Below are 12,329 nucleotides of genomic sequence, written 5' to 3'. Positions count from 1 at the left end.
ATGCACATTCTTATTAATATTCTCAATGGTGACAAATCTTTGTCTTTTAAGGGAAGATTTCTTTTTCTAAACAACCAACTCATTCAGAGCCAAGTCTGGTGCATATGGCATATGATCAAGCAGAGTAATATTATTTGGGAGGAAAAGCTATTAAAAATATTGATTTTCTGGTTTCTCATACAGCACAATGTCAGCCTTATTAGACTATAACTTTCCAAATTAACACAGGACAAAATTCTTTTAGGGATATACATCCTCTTCCTCCTATTTCAATCTTAGCCTCGGCCCCCAGGACATTGGTCTCTTTACAGCTGAGCTCCAGGTCTCCACCTCATTATGCCTGGCCATACTCCCAAATATCTTCTGCCTTCCCAACATATCCCTGAATGTGCTGTCTTCCCCCATTAGAATTCAGGCTCTTTGCAGGCTGACTTACCTGCTTGTATCTCTATTCCCAGTACTTAAGCATTATGCCTAGCACATTTATAGTCATGTCCCACTCTTCATGAGCCCATTTGGGATTTTCCTGGCAAAGATACTAGAGTGTTTGCTACTCCCTTCTCCAGATCATTTTACAGATAAGAAATTGAGGCAAACGGGGTTAAATGACTTGCCCGGTGTCACACTGCTAGTAAGTATCTAAGGTCTAGCATGTACCAAGTGCTTAATAAATGCTTTTATCATTTATTGTTAGGTTCATTGAAAATATGGTTTCAGTAGTTTATAGCCACAATCAATGTCTGGAACTAACTAGTACAAGTCATATTCAAGGATGAAATATTAGTCATGTTTCTGCCTCTAGTAAAATTTCTTTATTCATTACAGCTTTTTGTTATTAATTTTTTTTAAAATGTTGTACTTATATCACCTGTGCTTTCAGCATACTCTCCATCTCCAAACCACCAATGCAGTTATTAAAGTTTCTTCATTTTCAGAGAGAGATCCAGCTATCCACATCTGTCTCCTAGAGATCTCTTAGAGACCAATCACCTTTTTTTCATTCCTGGAAACCAAAGACAACACAGTCCAATCCAACCCAAAGCAAAGAAGTACAGGGGGAAAAATGATGAATTTGGAGAAGACTTAAGTTGGAATCCCACCTTTATTTACTACCTTCGTGTCCACACTCAACTTCATCTATAAAAGAAGCTCCCTTTTCAACTCTGCATCCTACAATCCTATCCATGACCCCTGACCTGACAACCAGATATATCCCCAAATAGGACAATCCTGCCAAAGCAGAAAAAGATAAAACTTTTTGTTGTTTTCAGTCATTTTTCAGTTGTGTCCAACTCTTCATCACCCCATTTAGGGTTTTGTTGGCAAAGACAGTGGAGTGGTTTGTCATCTCCTTCTCCAGCTTATTTTACAAATAAGGAACTGGGTTAAGTGACTTGCCCAGGGTCACACAGCTAGTAAGTGTCTGAGGCCACATCTGAACTCAGGATGAGGAGTCTTCCTGATTCCCAGGCCAGTGCTCTAGCCACTGTATCACCTAGCTGCCCAGATGAAATTTACTTTGCTACAGAACTTCATCACACACTTTTGAAACTCTTTGTCAGTATGTAGAGGTGGCATTGTTTTTTTCATTACCGATTAGCTAGTCTTATAGAACTTTCTCCCTTCCAAGCCTGATCTTAATGGCTATGCCTTTTTCATTTAGAAATTCTAATATTTATACAGCATCCAAAGGTAACAATAGGTCGGTGGTTTCCAAACATATCCTTTTACTAAATTAATAAATGAATGAAATTTGTCATATCCGAGTTTTCATATAATAAACATTTCTTGGCTCATTTTTATTCCCATAAAATCTTTACACATACAAGAAAATAAAGCATTAATCACTGTGCCACATTCACATTCATATGATATTAGGTATGTAAGGGACTTGCTGTGTCAACTAATACAATCCTTTCATTTTAGATGAGGAAACTGAGGCTCAGAGGGGTTGAATAATTTGCCCAGTCACACAAGTAGCAAGTGGCAAGGCTGGGATTTGAACACAGATCATGGAATCATAGAATTCCAGAGATGAAAGGTTCCTCAGAGGCCAGAAATTGGACTACACGCCAACCCATATCTGGAAAAAGCTTCTCCACCATATACCAGCCAAGTAGTTCTCTAGCTTGTGCTTGAAAAACTCCAATGCCTCTGATGCCAAATTCAATGCTCTCTCCAATGTACCACACTGCCTCCCAAAGATGAAGGGATAAACGTAATGTAGTAGGCAGGTCACCCCCAACCTTTAAACCTTCACAAAAGTCATGCCACTAGGTACCTGGGGTCAGAGGCAGGGGAAAGGTAAAAGGGGATTTTAAAGTCTATCATCATCAACTCTCTCCAAGACCCAAGAACTTTCTCTGGAAGTGAAGCAAAGTAGGACAGCACCCAGGGGACCTACCTTCCATGTCCCACCCCGTTTGGGTGCGACTGATGGGGAGGGAGCTTCAGATAAGCACTGTGGTGCACCAAGCATCTGTTCAACCCCCAAGAGGCTTCCACAGTGAGCAGTGGCCAGGAAGGAGAGACAGGTGTGTGACAGGACAAGTGAAGGGAAGTCCATGAGCTGATGGGTGCTTGTTCCCTTTCTGATACTACTCATCACTTAGAAGGAATTAAATTTTGTAGTCTCTATTTTGTTGGATTTGAGTTGAACTTTGTTTCTATTGAAAAAGAGTAGACATACCTACATGGGAGTTGTACTTTAAATCATCCAATTATTTCGTCCACTACTTCACATCCTTTCCTCTCTCTACTAAACTCAAAAGGTCTCACACAATCCTGGCCCCATAGCGTGGAAAACTGTCAATTAATTCTTGAGAGACTTGCCCATTTAAGATAGCCAACAAAACAACTTAAGAAGGTAAAGTACAATCCAGAAAAGAAAAAGACTTACAGAATGGACAGATTTAAAGGGTTTTTAAACTTTTTTAATTAAATGACTTGTTAAAAACAGTATTAAACAATACAACTAAATAATTTGTTTAGCAACTATTTACATGTAAATTAATTTCAATGCAGAAAATAAAGCTTTTTCAGTCATTCCCACTAAGGCCCCACAAATCAGAATTTTTCACCCATTCACTTTTACTTTAGCTTTTTTCATTTTGCCTTATTTCATGATGGTCTTTCTAGATTCCTTATAGTTGTGAGACTTAACCAAATTCCTACATTTATGTACCACAATTTAACTATTCACTTATTGTTGGATATTTGTTTCTCGAGTTTTTTGCAATGATTTATAATAATGCTGTGAAAACAGCTTTTTGTGTATTTTTCTATAACACTTTCAGGGCACAATACTCAACAATGGAACAACTGGGTCAAAGAGTACAATTATTTTGGTAATTTCTACTGCATATTAATAAAATGCTGTTAAAAAGGTTCTATGAGAATACCTCCAACACTGAGTTTTATTTCTTTTAATTATTTTTGCCAGTTGATGGCTGTGAAACAGTGACTCAAAGTTGCTTTATTTTGAACCATTCGAATCACATAATTTTATATATGGAAAGGATAACCATCATTTAGTCCAAAATCCTCACTTTACAAAAAAGGAAACTGAAATCCAGAGAGATGAGGTTTTGTTTTTGCATTCTAGATCACATAGCTAATTTGTGGTGGAGCCAGAACTAGAACTTAAGTTTCATTACTCACTCTTCTCCCTTCTTTCCATTATACCACTCCAGAGGCATAGCGGTAGAGTAACAACAGTGTGGGTCATGGATTCAGGATACCTAGGTTCAGCTCTAAGTCTGTTTCCTCAATGAAAGCAGAATAATAATACTCATACCATACCAACTTTACAGTTCTGTTGTGAAAGTGCTTCTTACATCTTAAAGTACCAAATAAATGTGAGGATTTAGTATCACTGCTAAAGAACAATTAAATGAATAGATTATTGCTGTAAATCACTTAAGACAAAAACTAAGACTTAATTTTAACTCCTTGGAGACATATTTTTAAAATTCCAAGAAATGAAAAAGCTCTTCTAAGGATACTTCGAGGAGCCACAAGTTTTGGCAATGTGGTAATCCTTCCACCAATACAGACAGCAATGCACTCTGCTCTTCACCAAATGATCTCTGAAAGTTGCTGCTGCTGAAAAACCTCAAACTCCCCAATATGCCCCTATGAGTTTAGTTAAGCTAAAAGAGAATAGATTTAAGTACATAAACAAGGCCATAGTCAAAGTCTTTCAGACTTGGTAGAATTTGGACAGAGTTTACGGTATGCTGACACACAGCCTTCAAGAATCCTGGGTCATCTTCACATCACAATGAAGCATTAAAGTAGAGCTGATGTTGAGGTCCAACAAGTTTTCTCAAAAATGTGTAAAATGATAAAAATTCTGTTTCTTCCTGATTTCAGATTCTTTTCCTCTTCAAAATTCCCAAAAGCTAAAATACCCTGCCTCTAAATGGTACAAAAGCTATTACAAGGAAGAATTACAGAAACTGCACATGTCATGAAGTTTAGGGAACCTGTACACAGTTCCCTTGAAAAGACTTTGGTTATTCATCATCTTTCCCTTTAGATCCATCTGTACTGCTGTGGGTGGGCCTCTGCAGTCAGTTACAGCTGATAGGTTCTCTCCTCTAGATCTGTCAAGTTGCTCCAGGTACAGAAGAATTCTTTGGAGATTTCATTTTCCTTACATCTTTCTGCCACTATAATAAAATGATTCTGTTAGTGTTTAAGTTAAAATGAATGTATTACTAATAATACATTAAAAGGTTTCTCTACATGTTTATTATTTTTAACTTAAGTAGGATACACACCCTACATACCCTTTGACTTAATTCAAGAGAACCTAATATTCTTTGTTTACTCAAACATTAAAGATATACCTCCCTCATACCTCTCATCCTAAGAATATTTTTGTCCTGGTGAGAAGTACCAGATTAACATTTCCAATGTTTGCTGCATCTAAGTGGAGTTTTATTTTAAAATGGGAGCTCCAGTCGGCTGTGATTCTGTTTCAGAGATGACAGTAGGTCCATCTATGCCTCTATTACTACAGGATTTCACCCAACTGGCATTAAAGCCCAGATACAGATGTTATCAAGAATATTAATTTCTAGCCTTTCCCATTCCCTTTCCTCAACTCTCAAATTGTCTATTGTTCCAAGTTCCTGAAATCCTACGATATTTTCGATTGAAAAGACAGTGATGTGATCAATGTGATGCAGATCACAACCCCTCTGTACCTTAGTAAAATGTTCCATTAAGTGAGTTGCTGGGGCAGGAAAATTCATCACCTAGTGGTACAACCTTCTTATAATCCATCTTTCTGAACTTAGCAAGACCCACTCTAGAACAAAGACAATACAGTCACCCGATCCATCCTTGGTGCCTTTTTAGCTTTAATAGCACTTGCTAGAATTTATGCTCCTCTGACAGAGCTTTTGAAAATCCACAGAGAAAGAGGACTGGAATTTGAGTATAGGAAATTTACTTACTCAAATAAAAGGAAAAGCTATCCGTCTTTTTTGCCAAAGCTTCACCTATGACTTTGATCCCATCCATACTTCCTCCTTTTAAGACTTTGGTTCTTACAGCATATCCCTCCCCTGCCCATCTTCAATCTCTTCCAATAGAAGGCAGCGAAGTGGAAGAAGAATAAGACAGGAGGTGGGGGGAAAGAAAGGAAAACCAGAGGAAGGAAGAAATTGATTCACACCATTCCTTACTCCTCTCCAGCTAAGGCAGACCACAGGTCTCCAGTCTTAGTATGTCAAATTCTACCTCACTTGAAAGCAGCTCACCACAAGCAAAAAATAAAAAAAACACTGAAGTTTCACCCATTCCTCTTCCTACTGTGGAAGCTTAGGCAGTCCACACTCTACACATATGTAAGCAGGTATTGCATACATACCTGCATACATACAGGTATATACACATAAATAGGTATATATAACTTTTACTTGAACTTACATAAAAAGAAAAATTTTGTATCCAAAAAATTTATCATTTCATAATTTTAAAAGGGCAATACTAAAATCCTTCCTAAATTCTGACTTTGTACAAATTTACACTTATAATTCTGGTTAATGGTCTTGATCATATAAAAAAACCCAACTTACTATTCATACTATAGTTGAATTTACTGTTTCTTGGCAACAGGTAGTCTGGAAACTAAAATGTAAATGCAATTTTAAAAACAACCACAAAATTAGCCAAGATGATGATTTTAAATAGCAACCTCCGTTTAAAAAAAGGGGGGGGGGGAAGGGGGAAAGGTGGACAGTCCTCCATGCATTAGACTAGTTTACTTTTCTTTATGGCTGGATTATTTCCAAATACTCAAATCTTTCATTTATATTCATTATATTCAGAAAGTGGTTGCTTTTTCATTTAAAGTTCACATCAGGAAATGCTTCTAACAGTGCCAATTAGAAAACAAAAATACAGCTTAATTTCCTATTCACATCTATGATTGTAACTGATGAATGCCTCAACATTCTTATTACTTATTTTATAAACTATGAACTTTATTTATCCCATTAAACATGACTATAATAGGAGGAGAAAATGGTGGTCATCTAAAATCTAAATCAATGTTCACATGTGCAATTATTTTTAAAAAGCTCAAAACCAGGAAAAAGAAAATACATGCACTATTTCAACACGATAATTAAAGTTTTCAGATTCTAATCCCTCAAAGAAAAAAAAATTCACTATAGTAAACAATTAATATTGGTATAATATTAAAGGAAATATTATCATAATGTGAAAGGAAATATTGGCATAATACTTCCCAGAAAGAAAAAGCTTCACTGTAAAGATGAAGCTGAAACACGTCAGCAAGAGTCAGAAATTCACATTATTGTCCAATAAAATCACATTAAAAGTTTTCCCCCAAAAAATTCTCTTTCAAAAAAAATTCTTCTACATGATACAAATAACAAGAGACTTTAGTTTTCAGCAAGTAGAAAAAACTACTCTTCATGAGATACAACATCCTGAAACTAATATACCTCTCTCTTCAGTAGTTTAATACGAGGCATAGGAAACAGGCTATTTTATTTCAGTGGTATATGGAACTCTGGAGAGAGGAAACTCCCCCTTATCAGTGCAGGTCAGCATCTTCTCTGCAATTTTAGAGGCTAGCCATTGGGAAATTAAATGACTTCCCCAAGCCTACACAGGGAGGCAGCACTTGAATACAGGTCTTGAATTCCAGGCCTGTTCTCTATACACTATACGATGCTTTCTCTCAAGTTTAACATGGGCTAGTAAAATTTCCATTGCAACTTGGCTAGTGCTAGCATAATACTAGCATAACACACAGTACTAGCATAATAACTTCCTCCCAAAAATGAGGCTGAGTTTATCTGTGTGCATGTATAAGCAGGTACATGCATATAATAGGCAACATCATACACACACTCACATTTTCCTTGGGCCAAAAACTCATATCACGTGGGTAACACAGGGCTTACCTTTGTTCCCCTTTTTTTTAAATGTATGGGCAAAGTGATTTTTAGTTTTGTTTGGTTTAGTCTTAGTTTTTTTTTTTTTTTTGGGGGGGGGGGGGTGATAGAGGTAGATACCTGTAAAGCAAATGTCTTTAAATGAAAAGTCCCTCCCAAAAAAACTATCTTTTTTCTATCTTCTTTTTAGTTCAACTTAAATTTCAGTTTATTATAATGGCAGCATAAGTAATTCAAAGTCTAATTAAAGGAAAGGAAGTAATAGTCCAGACTGCAGAAAAGAAATGCCCACACTGTAGAGAAGATAAACATAAAGCATAGAATCACCAGAAGTCCCAAAAGGAAATCCAGGATCTATTCCTCTATCAGGCCCACCTACTGTACTGAAATTATGACTGGAAACCTAAACATGCCATTAGATCTAGGTTCAAAGGTCAATAAAACACTATTGATACTGAAATGAACGTTAAAGTCCTTTTTTGCGTTTAGACATCATGACATCATTGCTTTTAGATGTGGTTTTCAAAGATGTTTTCTATTAGAAAACAAATAGAGAAACTGAGGTCTTTATTCAAGTGGATTAATTTTATGTTTATTACTACAGATTACAAATTTAAATGAAGACAACACTTACAATTTGCAAAATGTGCAGTAATAACAAGCATATTTAACATTCAAAAGATCATAAATTCATTAAGAATACTGCATAGCAAACCAAAAGCAACTATCCTAAAAGATACACAAGGTAAACAAAATAGTCTAGTAAGTTTTATAAAATTATGTTTACCTTATAGCATTAAAAACACTTCTAACAAATGTTGCTCACTATTCTGTCACCCACAGATGCTATTATACCTTAAAAAGGATATTCTGTTTTTACTTTAAAAGTATATACTGATACTTATTTACATAAGGCCTACTAAAAAGAATATAACCCACACCCATCCCGTTCAAAATGAATATTCTAATATTTTTAAGATGGCTATACCACCAGATTCTAGCCTTGATTTGGACTATCAGAGAAATAAATATACTTAACTGGCTTACAGTTTGTAAATCTAAGTAAAAATATGAAAGACAACAAAATAACACTGCTTTATATTCAAAAGGCACCAATTCAATTTAATAGGTCAGCTGGTTAACTCACTGCGCTATATTGCAGGAGGAAGCAGTTAGGCAGTGACCTTGGGATCCTTACTCTCTCCAGATGTATGAAAGCCCAATTCCTCATCAAAAAAGACCTATAAAGTTTCTGGGGACTATACAATACAGATTTACTCATGCACATTGAATGCACTTGCTCATTTATACACATTCTGATCTTTTAAATTATGCCAGGGTGTGGTTAAAATTTCAAAATTATGTATTGGTTATTTTAAATAAAAGGTTACAAACAAGGACTAAAGACTTAGCAAAGCTTCACCTCTCTCCTTACCTCTCTCCTTCTAGACTTACAGATATGTACTATATTGCACCAAGCCCAATGACAAAACATGAACATAAATTAAGTTCTTGATCACACATTCACAGTTGTTTTAAGTGGAAAATTAAATGCTTATTGTTTCTATTCGCTTTCCAAAATTTCAGACCATTAAAAACTGGGGGAAAAAATCCTATTATTTGTTCTGCACAAAACATATTTCCTAATTTTCTTAATTAGTATTGACAAATAACTTTATATACAGAAAAACATTTTTTCCTACCCTTTTTAACAACAATAATACTGGTCACAGGAAATGTGTTTTAGGCTTTTTAAAAGTTCCAGCATAAATTAAGCTATACTTTGCTTTGGCACTAGCTCCCCCTCCAGACCATACCACTAATGTTGTAACTGCATTTAAGATATAAACATGATGCACTCACTGGTTGTACCAAGTCATTGACAAGTACTAAAATTGAACATTTTTCAAAAAATATCATGTCAGAGTGCTTGAAAATTAAAAAAAAAACTGTACCAAATAACTGCAGAAATTAATCAAAAAGATTCTTATTATCTCATCCATCTTAAACAGATATGACATACAGGAAAATACATCTGGGCACTTACAAAATGATTTTTCAGTTAAATGCAAAAACTGTTTAAAATAGAATCTTTCTACAATTCTATATTTCAATGAAATTAATCTAAATTCACTATTCCAATAAACTAGATTCCATCACTGTGTATGACACTTTCTACTTTTGTTTGCCTAATTCATTGCTTGATCAAAGATAAAGAAAATATTTTTGCATCTGTTTCTGCTATCTATGCAAGTTTCCTTCCAGCTGTTCAGCAAGCTCTTCAATTTAAGAATGCTGAAGTTCTAAAGCTGTAAAAGGAAAATGTTATGCCTCCAAAGCAACTTCAGTAGTTTTTAGATCCTTTTCATTCCTGATTGCCTAAATTCTTGAGAAACTAAACTTCTATGATTCACAATTTTAAATCTGGATTCTCCTAACCTTACTATTGAATTAATCATAAGCAAATACGCTTTAATCTCAAAATTTTGTGCTATAATACAAAAGATTAGAGAAGCATTGGTGTTCACTTTATGGAATAGCTTTTGAAGAAAAAATTATGCAAAAACACAACTTTTTCCAGCAAGCACAGATACCCCTACAGTGCTTAAAAAGATTTGTTTTTATAATATTTTCAACATAACACTTTTTAAAAGTGTAACTACTTCATGAAAGCAAACAAACTTAACAAGAAAATAAAGAACATCTTTGATGCAACCAAAAAAACCTATTATGAAACACACTTTCCTTCATCCACTGGCTTTAAGCAAAAAGTAAGCCAATTACTTGTGAGTTCATTTAAACTGTAAAAAACATCACTGAAAATCGTCCTAAGGAACCTTAAACTGGCAATTGCAGGTCTACGGTTTCCGAATGGAAATTGTGACTTCACTCTCCCGAACTGGCTTAAATAAATATAGTACGTGGAATTTTATGTACCTTTTTAAAATTTTCCTACCCCCTCAATCATAAAAAAAGACTCAACCCTAAAAAAATCAAACCAAGGTTAAACCCAGATGTGGCCAGTACCGTCCAACTTTGGAGCAGTTTTATGCAGCAGTTCTCTGATGTGCCAGAGGGTTACAACCCCTAACGTGAACTGTCAGTGAATAACAGGTGATGCACCGGACACGGCACAGGCTCCCAGGCAGGGCGAACCTCCCCACTAAAGAGATGATTAGCTCTTTTATCACCACCACCCCCAGTGCTAGAGCATTTAGAGTAAAGTTACCATCGCCTCTCCACTAAAAGGAAATGAGTCTCCCTTCTCTGCACCCCTAAAGGGTTCCTCTCTCTTCTTCCTCACCCCGGGGGGGCTGCATCTGGGTGCAGATCCATTCCCCCCATTTCCATCCGGAGCATTAAAAACTCGCGCACGGTGATGCCCACCGGCTGGAGTGCGTGAGCTAAGTGGGAGGTGAAGGAGAAGGGGAGGACGAGGAGGAGGAGCCCCCGACGGCTCACCGCACCCCCCCCCAACCCATCTCCCTTACCCCCCTGGGCAGGATGCGCTCCTCCGAGGAGAGCAACAGCGCCCCTCCCGCCCCAGTCAGGAGACGCCCCGGCCCCACTTACCCCAGGGCTCCCACACCTGGAGCAGCCAGAGCTGCGCCCCCACCAAGCCCCCAGCTCCAGGGTCCCCGGAGGGATGGAGGGGAGGAGGGGGAGGGGAAATTCTTTCCCCGGCTCCTTCCGGGAACCGCTGTTTAAGCGAAAGCCGCAGGCCCGGGAGGAGAGAGGCGGCCCCAAGTCCTCGGGTTCCCCGGGTCCCGGCGCTTTCCCCGCCGCCGGGGACCCCCAGCCCCGCACGACGACCCGACGCCCCCTTACCCGTGGAGGGAGGGGAGGAGGGCTCCGGTGGCTCGTCTCCGGCCACCGCCACCTCCGGCCGTCGCTGGCCCGGGAAGGGGGAGTGGGAGTGGAAGGGGTGGTGGCGTGGAGGAGGATGCTACTCCCGACTCCGGGAGGAGAGGAAGAAACGGAAACAGGAACCACCGCCGCCGCCGTTTAACGGAGCCTTCGGCGCCACTGACTGAGGGGGAGCGCGAGACGGCGCGAGCTGGGCGGACGCTGACAGCGCGAGGCGGCCACTGGGCGCGCGACCCAGAGCAGCGCGAACCCCATTCCTGGGGGGGGAGAGGAGAACGGATGGTGGGGCGGGGGTGGAGTGCAGGAGGTTGGAAAGGCTGCGAGAGCTAGGGGAGGGAAAAAAAAAAAACCTAGGCGAGTCAGCCGGAGATAACGCGCGCACGCGCCGGAGCGGCTCCGACAAAAACGCAAGCTGGAGGAGCCTATGATAGCGCAAGCATGCGCGCGCGAAAGGGGCGCGCGCCCCTCGCCGTTCGTGGCCCGGCAAGTGTGCGCATGCGCTGGCCGCTGCCACCTACGGCGACCCTGGCATGTGCCAGTGCTGCTTCCCCACCGCCTTTTTTTTCCCCCTTTTTTTTTTCCGCTCTTGGGTGGCGCGGAAGCAGCGGGAACATCCACGCCCAAGCCGAGTGGAGAAAATACTCCGGTATGCGGGGACATTCCCGCAGTTCTTCAGCCACACACGTGCGCATGCACGCCCACACGAGCTGTAAAGGAATACGCTGTATCCATCCTTCCCAAGAATCAACAGAGTACCAGGGCTTAGAAGGAGGGGTGAAGAAAGGCTACCGTGAGCAAAGCCAGCACTTCCCTCGGGGAGGACACACCAGCTGTTGTTTGCAGTATTCTTTGGTCTCCGGAAAATATAGGCACCTCGTGGCAATTCCCTACGGGGAATATTGGGCTGCTTGAGGTACTTTGGCGTAGAACAGTGCTGAATGGTCCCGCGGGGACACTGGTCCACCAGCCAGACAACAACATGCAACATGCATTGCTAAGTGAGACCTCCTCCTGCCCCTTACC

The 12,329-nt window shown here is 39.4% G+C and overlaps 1 protein-coding gene across 1 annotated transcript; it reads right to left on the bottom strand.

Annotated features, from left to right (window-relative positions):
- Positions 1 to 5,214: 5,214 nt before the first annotated feature.
- Positions 5,215 to 11,998, bottom strand: LOC118829862. The gene is made up of 3 exons (XM_036736709.1): positions 11,777 to 11,998; positions 11,268 to 11,632; positions 5,215 to 5,317 (listed from the first exon to the last, which is right to left on the bottom strand). The coding sequence occupies exons 1-3, from the start codon at positions 11,996 to 11,998 to the stop codon at positions 5,215 to 5,217; spliced, it is 690 nt and encodes a 229-aa protein (XP_036592604.1).
- Between the last annotated feature and the right edge of the window lie 331 nt (positions 11,999 to 12,329).

Source organism: Trichosurus vulpecula, chromosome 8 (genome assembly GCF_011100635.1).
Source record: "Trichosurus vulpecula isolate mTriVul1 chromosome 8, mTriVul1.pri, whole genome shotgun sequence".
Classification (NCBI taxonomy): domain Eukaryota; kingdom Metazoa; phylum Chordata; class Mammalia; order Diprotodontia; family Phalangeridae; genus Trichosurus; species Trichosurus vulpecula.
This window is presented reverse-complemented; position numbering and strand designations above follow the sequence as displayed.